This window comes from Colobus angolensis, unplaced genomic scaffold (assembly GCF_000951035.1).
Source record: "Colobus angolensis palliatus isolate OR3802 unplaced genomic scaffold, Cang.pa_1.0 Scaffold67, whole genome shotgun sequence".
In the NCBI taxonomy this organism is placed as follows: Eukaryota; Metazoa; Chordata; class Mammalia; order Primates; family Cercopithecidae; genus Colobus; species Colobus angolensis.
In genome coordinates this window covers 8047822-8066031 of record NW_012120376.1, presented here as the reverse complement: position 1 = coordinate 8066031, position 18210 = coordinate 8047822, and the positions used below count along the sequence as shown (strand labels likewise).

At 43.9% G+C, this 18210-nt stretch overlaps 3 protein-coding genes across 7 annotated transcripts in view; 1 reads left to right on the top strand and 2 right to left on the bottom strand.

The window, feature by feature from the left end:
• Nucleotides 1-10140, bottom strand: part of SARNP (SAP domain containing ribonucleoprotein) — a 68922-nt gene extending 58782 nt beyond the window's left edge. For all 3 annotated transcript variants that reach the window (XR_001000050.1, XM_011926171.1, XM_011926170.1), the window contains exon 1: nt 10056-10140. Coding sequence is in view for 2 of the 3 variants with exons in the window: in XM_011926171.1 (XP_011781561.1) it covers nt 10056-10091 (36 nt within the window). In the remaining variant the exon portion in view is untranslated. The remainder of the gene's footprint in view (nt 1-10055) is intronic.
• A 170-nt stretch (nt 10141-10310) lies between these two features.
• Nucleotides 10311-12865, top strand: ORMDL2 (ORMDL sphingolipid biosynthesis regulator 2). Of its 3 annotated transcripts, none has more exons than XM_011926166.1 (4): nt 10311-10502; nt 11392-11566; nt 11735-11886; nt 12648-12865. In XM_011926166.1, exons 2-4 carry the CDS (start codon nt 11393-11395, stop codon nt 12781-12783), a joined length of 462 nt encoding a protein of 153 aa, XP_011781556.1. In that variant the 5' UTR covers nt 10311-10502; nt 11392; the 3' UTR covers nt 12784-12865. The 3 variants fall into 3 exon arrangements, with proteins under 3 accessions (XP_011781556.1, XP_011781558.1, XP_011781557.1); XM_011926168.1 differs by having other exon boundaries at nt 10469-10520; XM_011926167.1 differs by lacking the exon at nt 10311-10502 and adding an exon at nt 10720-10812.
• Nucleotides 12866-13353: 488 nt separating this feature from the next.
• DNAJC14 (DnaJ (Hsp40) homolog, subfamily C, member 14) overlaps nt 13354-18210 on the bottom strand; it is a 10091-nt gene continuing 5234 nt past the window's right edge. The window contains exons 4-8 of the mRNA XM_011926169.1: nt 16097-16203; nt 15767-15886; nt 14958-15118; nt 14759-14861; nt 13354-14575 (exon numbers count right to left, since the gene is read on the bottom strand). Of these exons, the coding sequence (XP_011781559.1) occupies nt 14365-14575; nt 14759-14861; nt 14958-15118; nt 15767-15886; nt 16097-16203 (702 nt within the window). The 3' untranslated portion in view covers nt 13354-14364. The remainder of the gene's footprint in view (nt 14576-14758; nt 14862-14957; nt 15119-15766; nt 15887-16096; nt 16204-18210) is intronic.

Here is an 18210-nt window from a genome sequence, read left to right as displayed (position 1 = left end):
CTGCAACCTCTGCCCCCTGGGTTCAAGTGATTCTCCTGCCTCAGCCTCCCGACTAGCTGGGACTACAGGCACACGCCACCGTACCCATTTAATTTTTGTATTTTTAGTGGAGACGGGGTTTCACCATATTGGCTAGGCTGGTCTCGAATTCCTGACCTTGTGATTCGCCTGCCTCGGCCTCCCAAAGTGTTGCGATTACAGGTAGGAGCCACCGCACCCGGCCTTAAATCAAAAATTCTATAAAGCATTTAGAACAGTGCCTGACAGCTAGTAAGTGCTTTATATTTAATAAGTACTAAATCACTGGTCTCAGATTTCATAGTTTCACAAATCAATGTATTTTTATTTTCTTTATTTATTTTTAGAGACAGTGGTCTCGCCATGTTGCTCAGGCTGAACTTAAACTATTGAACTCAACTAATCCTTCCACCCCAACCTCCAGCTGTGACTACAGGTACACACCACTGTGCCCAGCTCAATGTATTTTTAAATAGATAGGCTGATAAGGTTGCTTTTTACAACATTCCAATCAGGTCATGGAGCAATACTTTTGCAATAACAATAAAAATCAATTACTACAAAAATGAGCGCACACTTGGATATCGCAGTGTTATCAAACTGCTATAAAACTTTCTAAAACCTTACACTCAATTTTTGTATTTATCTCACCACTAACCAGGAACAGCTAGTTCATGGACCAGCAGAGGCCTGTGAACCATTCCTTAAATAACATTATAAGTCATCTTTAATGTCCATTTATTAAGTAAGAAACTTGACTTTAGTGGTTCATGCTTACAATCCCAGTCCCTTGTGAGGCCAAGGCAGGAGGACTACCTGAACCCAGAAGTTTGAGACCAGCCTGGGCAACACCATGAGATGCCATCTCTATTTAAAAAAAAAAAGGTTTTTTGGTCGGGAACGGTGGCTCACGCCTTTGGGAGTGATCCCAGCACTTTGGGAGGCCGAGGCGGGCGGATCATGAAGTCAAGAGATTGAAACCATCCTGGCTAGCATGGTGAAACCCTGTCTCTACTAAAAATACAAAAAAAAAAAAAATTAGCTGGGCGTGATGGGGGGCACCTGTAGTCCCAGCTACTCGGGAGGCTGAGGCAGGAGAACGGCATGAACCTGGGAGGCGGAGCCTGCAGTGAGCCGAAATCGTACCACTGCATTTCAGCCTGGGTGACAGAGCGAGACTCCGTCTCCAAAAAAAGAATTTTTTTTTTAAAAGAATCTTGTTCTTTCTTACACTGATACTTTATTTTCTTTCCACTTCCTGGAGAACAAGTCTTTTGATTTTAATTACACTTTAAATTTTTTGTTAGTTTGTTATAAAAGTATTATGTTCACTGTAGAATAGTTAGAAAATTCTGAAAAGTTTAGAGGAAAATAAAAGTCATATGTAATCCCAGCACTTACAGATCACTTAACATTTACATATATCATTTGTAGGGAGGTGTGAGCCACTGCGTTCAGCCTACATACAGCTTTTACATAATGTTGTATTACTTCTTTTGTTATATAGTGAGTTCTTCTCATATACTAGGACATTATTTTAAAAGGGAAACAGAGGCTGGGCATGGTGGCTCTTGCCTGTAGTCCCTGCACGTTGGAAGGCTGAGGCAGGAGGACAGCTTTGAGCCCAGGAGTTCAAGAACAGCCTGGGCAATAGAGTGAGACCCTGTTCCTAAAAAAAAAAAAATTTAAAAAAAAATTTTTTAATTAGTCACACAAGGTAGCACACGCCTGTGGTCCCAACTACTAGGGAAGCCGAGGTGGGAGGAACGCTTGAACCTGGGAGGTCAAGGCTGCTATATCACTGTGATCACACCATTGTACTCCAGCCTGGGCAACAAACACAGCGATACCTAGCCTCAAAAGAATGAATGAATGAATGAGAAACAGATTAATAAAAACATAAAATAGCTGAAAATGATGTCATTTCTTTTTGCACATATTTCAGCACAATTACATTAGCAGAACTAAATAAAACCTTTTAAAACTTAAAATAGGACTAACATAAAATCTTACCCCATTTTTCTAAACTGATTTGATTTGATTTGAAATGTTTTGACTCCAGCACTTTGGGAGGCTGGAGGTAGGCGGATCACTTGAGTCCAGGAGGTTGAGGCTACAGTAAGCCATGATCACACCACTGCACTCCAGTCTGGGTGACAGAGGGGAGACCCTGTCTCAAAAAAAAAAAAAAGTTATAGAACATTCTATATAGAACACTAACATTAATGTAAAAAATAATACACACACGTCTCCGTATAATGTATATAAACAAGATGCCTGGAGAAGAAACAGGTAAGTTAACACTGGTTGAATCTGAGAAGAGGAAGCTAGTTTGGGAAAAGTGTAGGAAAGAAACTTTTTACCACATACTCTTTTGTGAACTTATGCATGATTACCCATTCAAATAATTTTTTAAATCTTATTTTTCAGGGTCAATAAAACATTCTCTATTCTTCCTATCCAACCCACAGAGAAAGGACATATCAACTTACCCCCATAATACATTTGACATTAATCATGCATTGCCCTGTGATTTCTATTTATGTTTATTTTGACTCAGGGTTTTGCTCTGTTGCCCAGACTGGAATGCAACAGTGTGATCATGGCTCACTGCAGCCTTGACCTCTGGGGCTCAAACAATCCTCCTGCCTCAGCCTCCTATACAGCTGGGACCACAGGTGTGTGCCACCACAGCCAACTAATTTTTTGATTTCCTGTAGAGATGAGGTCTCAACTATGTTGCCCAGGCTGTTCTTAAACTCCTGGGCTCAAGTGATCTTCCTGCCTCAGCCTCCCAAGGACTGGTTAGGATTATAGGCATGAGACACCATGCCCAGCTTGCCCTGTGATTTCTTCTAATTAATTGATCTTGAATTTTTTTTTTTTTTTTTTTTTTTTTGAGACTCAAGTTTCACCCTTGTCATTCAGGCTGGAGTGCAGTGGCACAATCTTGGCTCACTGCAACCTCCGTCTCTCTGGTTCAAGCAATTCTCCTGCTTCAGCCTCCCGAGTGGCTGGGATTACAGGCGCACACCACCATGCCAAGCTAATTTTGTATTTTTAGAAGAGATGGGATTTCACCATGTTGGTCAGGCTGGTCTTGAACTCCTGACCTCAGGTGATCTTCCCACCTCAGCCTCTCAAAGGGCTGGGATTACAGGTGTGAGCCACCACACCTGGCCAATTTTGATTAAAATATTTTATCAGAAATATTTTTCATGTTGGCTAGGCGTGGTGGCTCACACCTATATTCCCAGCACTTTGGGAGGCCAAGGTGGGTGGATCACCTGAGGTCAGGAGTTCAAGACCAGCCTGGCCAACGTGGTGAAACCCTGTCTCTACTAAAAATACAAAAATTAGCTGGGCGTGGTGGCAGGCACCTGTAATTCCAGCTACTCGGGAGGCTGAGGCAGGAGGAGAAGGGCTTGAGCCCAGGAGGCAGAGGTTGCAGTGAGCCAAGACCACGCCATTGCACTCCAGCCTGGTTGACAGAGCAAGAGTCCGTCTCAAAAAAAAAAAAAAGAAATCATCTTTTTCATGTTATGTCAACGTATAGTTTGTAAATTGACGGCAGAAATGTTTTATATCACCTATAACATATATGATAGGAACTCAAAATCTTTACAAGGAACCTAAGTGGTTGGTATTACAATTAGGCTTAAAGAAATTCAATAACTTGCTTAAATATCACACAGCTTGGCCAGATGTGGTGGCTCATGCCTGTAATCCCATTACTTTGGGAGGCTGAGGTGGGAGGATTGCTCAAAGCCAGGAGTTTGAGGCCAGCCTGGGCAACACAGGGAGACTTGGAAATTACAAGAAAATTTAAAAATACACAGTTCAGGTGTGGTGATGTGCCCCTGTAGTCCCACCTACTGGGTGGGAGCAGGGGCTGAGGTGGATCACTTGAGTCCAGGAAGACTGAGTGAGGCTGCAGTGACCCCTGATTATGCCACTACACTCCAGCCTGGGAGAAAAAGCAAGACATTGTCTCAAAAAACAAACAAACCACAGCTTGTAAATAGTAGGCCAATATACCAGCTCAAGTATCTCTCATTTATGCCCAATATTAACTGCCAAAGTCTTGGCACTTCTTTCTTTCATTCTCTTCTCCTCAGCCTCCTTGCTAGCTCTTCTTCCACCCAAACCCATAAATATTCACTAAGATTCCTTCTTTGTGCCTCTTGTCATTCCACTTATATCAAAGGCTAATTCACTTCCTGATCTCAATCAGTAGCAAAGTTTATCAGCATTATCTTTAAAATATATTCAGAATCAAACCCTTCTCACCACTGCAAACACTACTACTCTAGTCTTTCTTTCATACAGATTATTGTCAAAACTCTTCAGCCCTTGCCTCACTACAACTTATTCTCAACAAAGTAACAGTGATTGTTTGAAAATTTAAGTCAGAACATGTCACTCCTCTAGTCAAACATCATCCACTGGTTTCCTATCTCACTAAGGGTAAAAGGCTGAATCCTGTCACCTAAAAGGTCCTACAAGTTTGCCCTCCCCTACCATTATCTAATTACCATTGCTCACTCTGATAAGCCAAACTGGTCTTGTACTATTCCTCTAACACTTTGCACATAGCTCATTCCTTCACCTCCTTAAAGTCTTTTTGTAATCATCTCCTTGTTAATGAGGCCTTCCCCAGTCACCCTACTTAAAATTACCATACCCTCCCCATTGTATTCCCTATTCCTTTCTCCTATTTTTCTCTATGTGCCTTATCAATCACCATTTGACATACCATAAATTTTACTTTTTATTTTGCCTTCCCTCAGTAAAATACAAGCTCTATGAGAGCAAGGATTTTGTCTGTCTTGTTCACTGCTGTATCTCTGTCACCCACAGTAACTGGGACATGGCAGGTGCTCCATATTTTCTGAATAAACCAAGTCTGCATCATCAGCTTTCAGCTCTTGAGTGAAAGACCCACGTTTCCAACTGACTACCTGACATCTCCAAATGCATGTCCCACAGACACTTAAGCCTCAAACTGAACTTATCTCTTCTGCACAAAACTGGCTTCTTCTCCTCCCAACCCAGACTAAAGGTATCACTGCCCAAACCCTGGAGTCATCTTTCATTCTTCCCATATCTAACTGATCCATAAATACTTGAAATTCTACTACATCCTAAATGTCTTTCAAATTCATTCCCATTCTTTTGAACTCTTGACATGCTTATTCACTCGACAAATCATTATTGAGCGCCTACTGTGTATCAAGTATTATCTTGGATACAGGGAAATAATCATGAGCAAAACAGAGAGTCCTTCCCATTCGGAGCTTACAATCTTGCAGGGAGGGAACAAGCCAATCATTGATCAGATAGTGTTTAGTTGATTTTTTTTTTTGAGACAGAGTCTCACTCTGTTGCTCAGACTTGGAGTGCAATGGCGCGATCTCAGCTCCTGTAACCTCTGCCTCCCGGGTTCAAGAGATTCTCCTGCCTCAGTTTCCCGAGTAGCTGGGGTTTCAGGTGCGCACCACCAGGCCTGGCTAATTTTGGTATTTTTAGTAGAGACGGGGTTTCACCACGTTGGTCAGACTGGTCTTGAACTCCTGACCTCATGATCCGCCCACCTCGGCCTCCCAAAGTGCTGGGATTACAGGCATGAGCCACTGCGCCCGGCATGTTCAGCTGATTTTTAAAGAACATACAGGGTCCTATGAAACTATATAAAAAGTGGCCTGACCATGTGTGTGGATAGAACAGAGAAAGCTTCCTTGGGTAAATAATATTTGAGTGAAACACCTGAAAGGGGTGTAGTAACTAATTAGATAAAGGTGTTAGGGAGGAAGGCTGGCAGAAGTACTACAGCCAAAAGAAAACTCCAACTGCAGCATATGTGAAGGTTCTGGGTTGAGGTAAGAAGGAGAAGCAGTGTACGATGATTAAGAACAGGAATTCTGGAGATAGGCTGCCTGGATTTGTTTTTTTTTTTTTTTTTTTGAGACGGAGTTTCACTTTTGTTGCCCAGGCTGGAGAGCAATGGCACCATCTCGGCTCACCGCAACCTCCGCCTATCAGGTTCAAGCGATTCTCCTGCCTCAGCCTCCCGAGTAGCTGGGATTACAGGCATGCGCCACCACGCCCAGCTAATTTTGTATTTTTAGTAAAGACGGGGTTTCTGCATATTGGTCAGGCTGGTCTCGAACTCCCGACCTCAGGTGATCCACCCTCCTCAGCCTCCCAAAGTACTGGGATTACAGGCATGAGCCACTGCGCCCAGCCTGCTTGGATTTAATATACCACATATTAGCTGTGCAACCTAAGGCAAGTTACTCAGTTACTCTCTCTGAGCTACAGTTTTTCCGATTTTCAAATGAGGATAATACAGATATTTACCTTATGGGATTATTATGAGAATTAAATCAGTGCATGCAAATGGTTTCAAACAGTGCTTTGCCACATAATAAATGCTAAGTGTTAGCAACTGATGAAGACAACCATTCTGAAGAAATGAAATAAAATAAGGCCGCAGTAGCTGAAGTGTTAGTAACTATGCTGCAGAGACTGGCAGGGACACAATTTAAAGGTTTTAAGCAGGGGAATGACTCTAAAAATAAACATCTAAGTGGTGAAATCACTCCCCCTACAAATCCCATCTGCCAACAGAATACAAGCTGATCACATCAAGCTCTTCCTTTCAAACTTCCAAAGGCTCCCAGCCCTACTTACTACATGACAAAGGCCAGAATCCCTTATACAACTTAGAAAGCCCTTTCCAACATCACTCTTGATTTACCTTTAGAGTTTACCTATTTTCCTTTCCAAACTATCTTCAACTGCCAATGTATTTCCTCACTTCACTTTTCAATACAAATGTCTCACTATTCTCAACACTCTGACACCACTACCACTTTCTCCTCTCCTCTGCAATAGTTCCTTTTCTGATGTTTGACTGGATATTTGATACCGTTCCAGTTCAAGCCATTTTCATCCACAGTTCAATCTCTCTTTCCAAATGTGTTAGAATGGGCCAGGTGCGGTGGCTCATGCCTATAATCCCAGCACTTTGGGAGGCCAAGGCAAGAGGATCACCTGAGGTCAGTAGTTCAAGTCCAGCCGGGCCAACAACATGGTGAAACCTCGTCTCTACTAAAAATACAAAAATTAGTCAGGCATGGTGGCACATGCCTGTAATCCCAGCTACTCCGGAAGCTGAGGCATGAGAATCGCTTGAACCTGGGAGGCGGAGGTTGCAGTGAGCCAAGATCTTGCCACTGCACTCCAGCCTGGGCGACAGAGGAAGACTCCATCTCAATGAAAAAAAAAAAAAAATGCATTTCTACAAAATCCTCAGAAATTTGCTGTTGATATGACATTACATATCAACTCAGATACATACTATGTTTCCTTCCTGCTTCAAAGGTATTCCCTTCCCCTGAAGTTCCATACCAAAGCCCAAAATTCTCTTTATGACAATGGAGATATTTTTTTCTTTTCTTTCTTTTTTTTTTGAGACAAGGTCTCCCTTTGTCACCCAGGCTGAAGTGCAGTGGAGCAATTATCACACAGCTCACCGCAGCCTTGGCCTTCCAGGCTCAAGCAATCCTCCCACCTCAGCCTCTTGAGGAGCTGGGACTACAGGTGTGCGCCACCACGCCCAGCTAATTTTTTAATTTTTTGTAGAGACAGGGTCTCACTATGTTGCCTAAGCTGGTCTCAAACTACTGGCCTCCACCTCCCAAAGAGTTTGGATTAGAGGTGTGGGTTACTGGGCCCAGCCAAGATTTTTTTTAAAGGCAATAAAACCCCAAGTCAACCCAGAAGTCAGGATCATTGCATCAAGATCGCCAGTGGAACATTAACCGCCCTAAAAATCAGAATCAAAGGCATGAGTTCTTTTTTTCTTTTCGAGAAGGAGTCTCACTGTCCCCCAGGCAGGAGTGCAGTGCACCATCTCGGCTCACTGCAACCTCCATTCCGGGCTCAAGCGAGTCTTGTGCCTCAGCCTCCTCAGTAGCTGGGACTATAGGCACTTGCCACCACACCTGGCTAATTTTCGCGTTTTTGGTAGAGGCGGGGTTTCGCCATGTTGCCCAGGCTGGTCTCGAACTCCTGGCCTCAAGCAATCCGCCCGCCTCGGCCTCCCAAAGTGCTAGGATTACAGGTGTGAGCCACCACGCCCAGCCAAAGGCATGAGTTCTTAACCAGAGGTCCATGGACTCCTCAGGGCTACAAGGTAGTTTTACGAAGCCCCTCAAACTGCATGCAAAATATGTGTACATGCCTTTTTCTGGGGAGAGGGTCCATACCTTTCATCAGAGTTTCAAAGATATCTGTGACCTCCAAAAGGTTAAGAAGTGCTCTAGAGAAAAAGCAAAGACAAGCAAATGTGATTAAAGAGCGAGTCCTTTTTAGGCTGACAGGAATGCCTAATGTTCTCTTAGACTGTAACACTAAAATCAGGTCAGAGGACTTTATGTAAAAGTTACTTATCCAATCAAATACAAATTTAACATAGACCTGACAAATACAGATTTGATGAAAGGAGGAACTCCATAAACCAACACAACCTATAAATGCAAGTAAGTCATCGGGCAGCTGGTGACTTACTTCAGGGATTTCAAAAATAGGACAAATAGGAAGAAAATATTAGCTCTTCTATTCATAGTTCCTTTTTATCTCATTCAAAAATTCCTTTTCTGTGTATGTTTTATAACAGTACGGAAGTATACAATTTCTATAAGTACAGTATATATACACAAAGTGGAGATGATTGCTCAATTTTTTTTTTTTTACTCATCACAATATCAGGAGACCACTGATATGATCTATGCATTTCAGTACCATCAAGTTAATAATAACTCCAGAATAACACAAAAATCCACTAATAGAGTTTAGAATCCAAGAGTAAGAAAAACACCAGCTTTCACAGAAAGACTAATTGGGGTCAACTAACAAGTGACTAAAGAAGGGTCCTCTCCCTACCCTTACTATCCTTAAGCTTTCTTAAACAACAACAACAACAAAAACAAAACAAAACAAAAAAAACTCTTCAAGCTTTAAAGGATCACTTTTCAGTTTCAGCTATATCAGCCTGGTTTGTCCAAAACATGTAATGAGAAAACTACTTGTGAAACCACAATCAAGATTATCTTAATTTACCCTTAAAGAAAATGCTTTTTAAAGTTTTCTTCTTTTTAATATATTTTTAACGTTTTTATATATCTAAGTGTGAGAAAACTACCAAGATTCTCATAAGACAATTTAAAACAGCTTCTGTGATTCAGTGTCAGCCAATGGTAACACCAGGAGATGCAGGCCCCATCCGAGATATGAAATGGAAAAGAGATAATCTTAACCTTGGAACTGTTTTTCCCAAATATTGCAGGTATGAGTTCTCTCTGGTGGTAGGAGATGGTGTGTGAGGAAGGCTGGCGGGCCGAGAGCCGCGTGAGAGAACTCGAAAACTTTTAAATCTGAGGTGTCTGTACTTGTACTATTCTCAAGGTCTCCTCAATCCCAGGCTTCTAAGGCGAGACCGATCTTTTCTGAGAGGCCTCTCCCTGGTTTCAAAATTCGGCCTGAGGGGAGTGGAAGTATTTTCTGAGTGTCTGGGACCTATTTAGAGAGAAATACACAAAAATGCCACCATTTGCTAACAGGGGAATCTCAGCTTCGGACGACAGACAGGAAACATCATCCCAGGGAAGAAAAACGGATCCTGGGTCCGACATGGAGCAAACAGGAGGGACCAACTGACGTAATGTAGCCCTGAAAAGCAAGGAGGAGTATAACAGGTAGAAGGCACTTACACAACCCGATGGGGAAGGATGACGGACGATACAAAGATGAAGGGAGCAGAAATAACAAATAAATATAGCAGTAAAACCGTGAGGAGAAATGGGAAATTAGGGAAGGCGTAGTGTGGAAGGGTGGCACAAAAGAGCTACAGTGGGAGCCGAAAAACGAAGTGGAAAAGGCTGCAAAGACAACACGTAGGAGAAGGCGCAAGCCACCCTGTAGAATTCAGTTCCTAGAAAAGACCAACTCAGCTCTTCCCCGATTCACTGTACCTTCAGCTTATGGAGCTCCACCGTTTCGGTCGCCATCTTGTTACTCCTCACACCACTAGGCCCCCACCGGCTGCCTCCGCCTCCAGGAGCTCCCGCCTTAGGCGTAGAGATGCAAGGCTGACCAATCGTTCTCACTCTTGCTCCCACGCCATACCATCAACTCTTCCCATTGGTCAATAGCTGACGTCGTTCTCACTTCTCTAGGCAGCTTTCCCCACCGCTTTCAAAAGGTGGAACAGGGAAAGGGGCGGGCATTGTATCTTGAGAACGACAGAAATGGTAACCAACTGTGCATCGCATTACAGATCACCAACCAATGGGTGGTGGCAGCGCTGATTCTGTTCCCCCAATAGGAAAGGGGCAGACGGGGAGGCGTTACTTCCTGGAGACTTCAGGTGTGGTAGCCGGCGCTGCGCCTGTAGCCGGGACGGGGATCTGAGCTGGCAGGTAGGGGCTGCAAAGACCGTAACGGTTGCTGAGGAAAAATGGTGGGAGACGAAAGGGGCGCCGAGGAAGCGGTGACCTAAATATTGAGAGGGGAGCGCTGAAGGGAGCCCTGAAAAAACCGACGAACGTGAGGAGGAAGCTGGGAGGGGCATGGGGCGGGCTTAAGGAACTGGCGGTGGGGCTGGGGCGGGCAACAGCCGCTTCCTAACCAGACATCATCAGCTTAAGAGCTACCACAATTTTAAAGAACCAAGTTCAGATAATAATCACTGCCGCCCCTGGAGTTAGAGCCAAGGCTCCATCTCTCCAGGCGTTGAGCTCAGGTCCCTTCCGAACCCAGTCCAGAAGCCGTGGGCAAGTTGTTGTCGTGCCCCACGCTTGAGAGAAGTAATGGGGATGCTGACTGCTTACATGCCACGGAGGTGTGAGAGGAGGTGGACAAGCCCCAGAGAACAAAGTGGGGACCAGAGTGAGCTTTACTCTGCCATCCCTTCTTAGTGGTTCTTTGATGATTCCATGACTTTCTCCTGGAATACTGGGTGTGCGTGACCTCTTAATGGTTATTAACTTCTTCAGGAAAGTTAGATACTCCTATTTCCCTCGCTCACTGAAGGGAGTGCCCCAAGTCTACATACACCTTCATGTTACAGTTGAAGTGTAAAGATCAGAGCAAAAATGACTATGTCTCTAAAATGTAGTAAGGACTCTTCTTGTCTTTTAAAGTTTTCCCCAAGTTTTCAGTTTTTATTTTCTGCATGATGGGTAAGTTCTTCATTCCCAATAGAGTTCAGGGAATTGGGGCTATCTGAGAGACAGCTGGGAGAAAGCTCAAAGAGGGGTTGAGAAAAAAACTGAGTTGGACTCCTGCCTGATCCCCCATTATGGCTAGGATGAATGTGGGGGTGGCACACAGCGAAGTAAACCCCAACACTCGAGTGATGAATAGCCGAGGCATCTGGCTGGCCTACATCATCTTGGTAGGACTGCTGCATGTGGTTCTACTCAGCATCCCCTTCTTCAGCATTCCTGTTGTCTGGACCCTGACCAACGTCATCCATAACCTGGTGAGCACTAAACCGCAGCCTTGTACCCACCCCAGGGTTTCCCGACCAAAAGCAAAATAAAATCACCAATTGTTTGGGGATTTATGTGTTCCTTTTGGGATCTTAACATAATTCTTTGACTGAAGAACTACTTTCTGCCCCTCACACTGCCACCTTCCCTGTTCCCAGGCTATGTATGTCTTCCTTCATACGGTGAAAGGGACACCCTTTGAGACTCCTGACCAAGGAAAGGCTCGTCTACTGACACACTGGGAGCAAATGGACTATGGGCTCCAGTTTACCTCCTCCCGCAAGTTCCTCAGCATCTCTCCTATTGTGCTGTGAGTCTATGGGCGAAATGAGGATATGCTGGGTTAGAAAGAGCTCCAAGAGCCAGGTAGAAAGGCCCATAGGGAAGCTGTTAAAAAACAGACTACCCATCTAAAACCCTTTGAAGATATTAAGGTATGCTAGTTCTAAGTCTACAGAGAGCAGTAAAATGTAGAAGTCAATGCTGTAATCAAGCATTCCTTGCTGCCTCCTTGGTAGTAAGGAAATGAAGGGACTTAGAAAAGATAAGTGCCAAATAAAACCAAATGATTTTACACTGCCAAAATAAGTAAATCAAGGCAGAACTAATAGTAATCTTCAAAAACACTGTAGGGAGTGGAAGCAAAGAGGACTCTTAACAGTCATACAGACAAATAGCTTCAGCCGTCATGTGCCATGTCATTAACAATTAACAGATACTGACTTATAGTCTCCAGTTAAAGGTGCTATCTCCTGAACCCCAAAGTAAATGCTGTTGATATAGCTGGAATAGTTTTAGATAATCTAGAACAGTAAATATACAGTAAAACTGGTCATTTAAAATAGAAGAGAAAGAGCAGGGCACTGTGGTGCATGCCTGGAGTCCCAGCTACCTGGGAGGCTATGGCAGAAGGATTGTTTGAGCCCAGGAATTTGAGGTTGTACTGCACGTATCACACCTGTGAGTAGCCATTGCACTCCAACCTGGGAAACAGAACTGTCTCTTTAAAAAAAAAAAAGAATATGGATAGGGAAGGCCAACCTCACTCACCCTATTTTTTTCTCTCCCCAGCTATCTCCTGACCAGCTTCTACACCAAGTATGATGCTGCTCACTTCCTCATCAACACAGCCTCATTGCTCAGTGTACTGCTGCCAAAGTTGCCCCAGTTCCATGGGGTTCGTGTCTTTGGCATCAACAAATACTGAGGGATGGGTTTTGGGACAGCTCCATGGGCATGGGGAAGGCAGTGAAACAGAGGACTATAAAACATCCTTCTCTTATTCTCCATACTGTCTTCTACACCTTGAAAGCGTGAGAACTATACAACCTTTCCCAGACTCCCAAGAAGAGAAGAGATTGGCAAATGGGGCTCCTGGGCCTAGTCCTGCCAGCGGCAAGTTTCTTTGAATCAGGAAGGCAGGTGAAGTAAGGGCCAAATCACTCTGCTCCATAGCAGGAAGCCATTTGGGCAGCTTGTTCGGTGATTACATCTTTCCCCTTCCAGCTCTGTTTTGCTGTGTATTTTTCTTATAATGATTTTTTCCAGCTATAGCTGCAGTTTAATCAGCAGGAAGGGCAGAGAGCTGTCCTCATAAGGCTGGGGGTAGGAAGATGGAATACTGACCTAATGTATAAAACTTAAAACAATTCTCCAGTCCCCTCTCCTTTGGTCCAGTAGGAGGTGCCCTTCACTCTAAGCTTAACACTTCATAGGGAAGGGATTCTCAAATGAGAAAAAGGGCTCCAGTTATATGGGCAAAAAAGAGGGAAGATACAGGTTACCAGTTATACATTTATAGAAAGATAATCCCCTGGCTTTAAATAGGTATGTACATACAAATACGAACAAACTTAAAAAAAAAAAATGCAAACCCTTGAATCACATGGGGGCTTCTGGGAACCCCTGCCTCCTTCCCCCTCACCCAAGGGCAGTGGGCATGAATCTACTTTTTAAAAATGATTAATTTTGGCCATCCTTGCAGAAAAGAGCCTAAAATTGGGTGATTTACCCACAAAGTGAAAGTCGAGGGAAAATTCAGTTTCCACTCTCCAAACTCTATGCGGCAATCTCCTATCATTAGGGCTACATGCTTTCTTGTTCTGTCTTTTAAATATTATATCAGGGTAAAGGAGAGGGCTCCTCCTGAAATGGGTCAAGAAAGAAGACAGACTTGTGGCTTTAAAAGGGTGGGAAAAAGTGTCATCTGCCCTAAAAGCAAATGACAAGACAAAAGGCATACAGACCCCAGGGAAATACCCAGTTCCCACACCTAAAGGGATATACTGTCCAGCCCAGGTCCAGGCCCTAGGTTCTTTACTCTAGCTACCCCCTATTTCTTTGGTATTGTCAAAAGACAAGATTCAGGCCAGGCGCGGTGGCTCATGCCTGTAATCCAGCACTTTGGAAGGCCAAGACGGGTAGGTCACCTGAGCTCAGGAGTTTGAGACCAGCCTGGGCAACATGGTGAAACGCCGTCTCTACTAAAAATACAAAAAAGAATTAGTTGGGCCAGGTGTGGTGGTGTGTGCCTGTAATCCCAGCTACTCAGGAGGCTGAGATGGGAGAATTGCTTGAACCCAGGAGACAGAGGTTGCAGTAAGCTGAGATTACACCACTGCACTCCAGCTGGGCAATAGAGCGAGACTCCGTCTCTCAAAAACAAAACAAAACAAAAAAAAGATTCAGTTCCTAGGTGTTGGGGGAGGAGGGATAAATCAAACTCCATCCTGTGCTGTACACAGCCCTTTTGACTCCCTGACATTGTTTTGAGGAAAGAGAAGGGGCGTCAACGTTGGAAGGGCCTCCTCACTTTCTTCCGCCGCTTCGGTTTGGCTTCTCCCTTGGGTACTGTGCTGTTGGGCTTAGAAGCTGCAGTGGCACCAGGGGCAGGCTGAGGAGCTGCAAAGAAGTTCCCATTGGGCATCTGCCCTGGGGGTACTTGAAAGATCCGACTTAAGAAATCCTGAAGATCAGCAGGAGGGGCATCGGGGGTGGCTCTGAGATAAAACAGAAATAAGGCAAGAGATGTTAGAGTCATATGGTTACCTAAAGCTAGATATACCTACCAGTTCCCAAACTTCCTAGAAAATAAGGCCCCTGAGTGTCCTAAAAAGCAGGCCATCTGAAACCGTATTCAAAACTGAAATAGTGGGTAGATTATTGCCAGAAATACCACCTACCTCTGCCGCCCTCTGGTGCCTGGAATCCGAGAACCAAATGAGATGTGATAGGGGACTCTGTGGGTATCTGGGGAGATACCTACACGCTGGCATCCAGCCCACTCTGTAAACATGAGAAATAATTAGCCAAAACATTGCAGTTTAGAGCACATAAAAGATCAGGAAGTATGAGCCTGTATTTCTAGAGGACAGAGAGTACCTGTGATGTCATACACCTTTCCATCCATCAGTGCAAAGTAGGTGATCTTGAGGCCCAACATGCTTGACTCTGCCCAAAAGTCCCCTTCCTCAGCAGGATGCAGTCTATTACACTCAGCACAGTATCTGGCACTCTTAGGTTCCCGGTCCATTTCAAACCTCCTGCAACCAACAAAAGGATAGTTCTTTTTTTTTTTTTTTTTTTTGAGACGGAGTCTCGCTCTGTCGCCCAGGCTGGAGTGCAGTGGCCGGATCTCAGCTCACTGCAAGCTCCGTCTCCCGGGTTCACGCCATTCTCCTGCCTCAGCCTCCTGAGTAGCTGGGACTACAGGCGCCCGCCATCTCGCCCGGCTAGTTTTTTGTATTTTAGTAGAGACAGGGTTTCACTGTGTTAGCCAGGATGGTCTCGATCTCCTGACCTTGTGATCCGCCCGTCTCGGCCTCCCAAAGTGCTGGGATTACAGGCTTGAGCCACCACGCCCGGCAGGATAGTTCTTTAATAATTTGTCAAGCCTACTTAGGGCATTACTAGTAGTCTTACCATTATTCACAAATAGGGCTGAAACATCTAAAATTACCCCCACTTAGATATTTCATATGCCTTCAATGTTCTATCTTAAAGCCAATTTTTCTTAGTGCTAATCAAAATAGTCAATCTCTTGACAATATGACAAAGGTAGAAACTTAAGGGTCTTTTTACTAATTATGAGATACAGATGTAACTCATAATTACCAATACTCACTAGGAAGATCTTTGGTTACCTAATCCCTGAGCTGTGATTGTCCCATCCCTCTCCTTCTATTTCATACCTATGCTTTCCTTGGCATCGGCTACACATCATAGTATTCATTGCCTCCTTGAGGTCATCTTGCAGCTTGGACAGAAACTCATTTACTGACCGGCTCAGCTCATTCTCTGCCATTCGTTTCCTAAGAGAAGAAACACTTTGTAAGTCAGAAGGTATTGAGGGAGGGACAAAGGGAGACACATCAATTGGCCTCTTGAGGCCCGTCTAGCGAGAAAGACAAGTGACTTCAGTTCTCTCCACCTCAACGAGCCTCCACCCCCAAGTCCAGATGTCTCTCCTATTGAGGATTTTTCATTTACCATTATCTGATGATTTCCCATCTCCAACTTACATCTCATATTCCTTTCGCTTTTCAGCATTGCTGACAATGTCCCAAGCTGCTCGCAAAACCTTGAAGGCCTCCTCAGCCCGGGGATGATGATTTTTGTCAGGATGAACCTACCAAAACAGATTTCATTACAAATCCATTCCAACCCTCTCCCCACCTTGAGTTTATTCTCATATCAAAGGGCTCTCTTTCATCACCCTTTTGAAGAGTCACCGTAGCTTAATGATTAATTGCTCTGGCTCTGCAGATCTGGTTCAATTCATGGCTCTGTTAATTAGCTATATTACCTTGAATATCTATCTTTTTTTTTTTTTTGAGACGAAGTCTTGCTCTGTCGCCCAGGCTAGAGTGCAGTGGCACGATCTCAGCTCCCTGTAACCTCCGCCTCCCAGGTTCTAGCAATTCTCCTGCCTCAGCCTCTCTAGTAGGTGGGATTACAGGCATGCGCCACCACACTCAGCTAATTTTTTTGTATTTTTAGTGGAGACAGGGTTTCATCTAGTTGCACAGTCTGGTCTCGAACTCCTAACCTCAAATGATCTGCATACCTCAGCCTCCCAAAGTGCTGGGATTACAGGCGTGTGCCACCGCACCCAGCCTGAATATATATATCATGGATTGTTGGGGGGATTAAATAAGAATATATATGAAGTATGTAGCAAAGAATCAGGCACTACGGTGGATTCATCATCCCAGTTTGCCTGAGACTGTCCCAGTTTTAGCACTGAAAAGTCCCATGCCTCTAGAAACTCCTCAATCCCAGATGAATTGGGACAGTTGGTCTCTGGCACACACATATATCAGTCATAAAATAAGAGTTCCAAAGATGTTACATCTTGAAACTCATTTTTTTTTAACTAGAAAATTTTCATATCCAAAACTTCCTACAGTGATCTACCTTTCAGTCTCAGAAATGAAATAACATATCATGGTCTCAGAGGCTTTTTATATACTTTCAGCCTTCTCTCCAAGACAAATAATATCCTCTCTTCCTACAGCTTCCTGATTGTATGCATCCCCATTCCCCAAAAAGAGATAAAGCTAGTCTCCTGACTGATGCCAAATAACTAAAATGCTGTTAAATTTCCCACATTCCCAAGCTAATTGAACAGCCTTTTAGTCATGTTCACACTAGGGCTTAGTGGCAGTGAGAGGTTCAATAAAAGCCCAGAGACACTCTGATTCAGGACAAGAGAGATCTTTGGGGTATAGGGATAGATATTTTGAGGGTAGGGGAACTTAACTACATCTCTACTCCAAGAGAAAATTGAAAAATGAGAATTTTTGTTAAGAATATTCTCCAAAACAGGATGTCTACTAAAAGAAGGTGAGAAAAGAGCTCTAATACTAGTAACAACGAGAGTAAACAATTGTTACCCACTCTAAAAATAGAGCACAGGCCAAGCGCAGTGGCTCAAGCCTGTAATCCCAGCATTCTGGGAGGCCGAGGCAGGTGGATTGCTTGAGTCCAGGAGTTCGAGATCAGGCTAGGCAACATAGTGAGACCCCATCTCTACTAAAAATAAAAAAAATTAGCCGGGTGTGGTGTTGCACAACTGTAGTTCCAGCTACTCGGGAAGCTGAGGTGGAAGAATCACCTGAGCCTGGGGGGGTCAAGGCTGCAGTGAGCTGAGATCCTGCCACTGTACTCCAGCCTGGGGAACTGGAGTGAGACCTTGTCTCAAAAAAAAAAAAAAAAAATATACCAAGCTACCTACTAAGGGGCATACATTTCCCACCAAATTAATTCAGTCCTTTGGTAAGTTACAGGTGTGGTGGTTTACTGTACCTTTAATCATTAATGGAAACTTTAGTTGCCCATTCCTTTTTGGTGTCATGCAGCCATTGAGGTAATTTGCACACTGTTATGTTTTACCAGTCCAGCTCCATACACTCCAGTGTAAGTAGGCCTCCAATTTACACACCTTACTTACATTCATAATATAGTTTTATTTGTACAGAAATAGCAGTAACAATCCGGTATCTAATATCAATCTAATATCTACTTCTAATACAATCTGATAGCATGCTTGTATTAAACCATTTCCCTCAGTCATAAGTTGCAACACAACTCCCGTCTGTACACCCTCTTTTTTTTTCTTTTTTTTTTTTTTTTT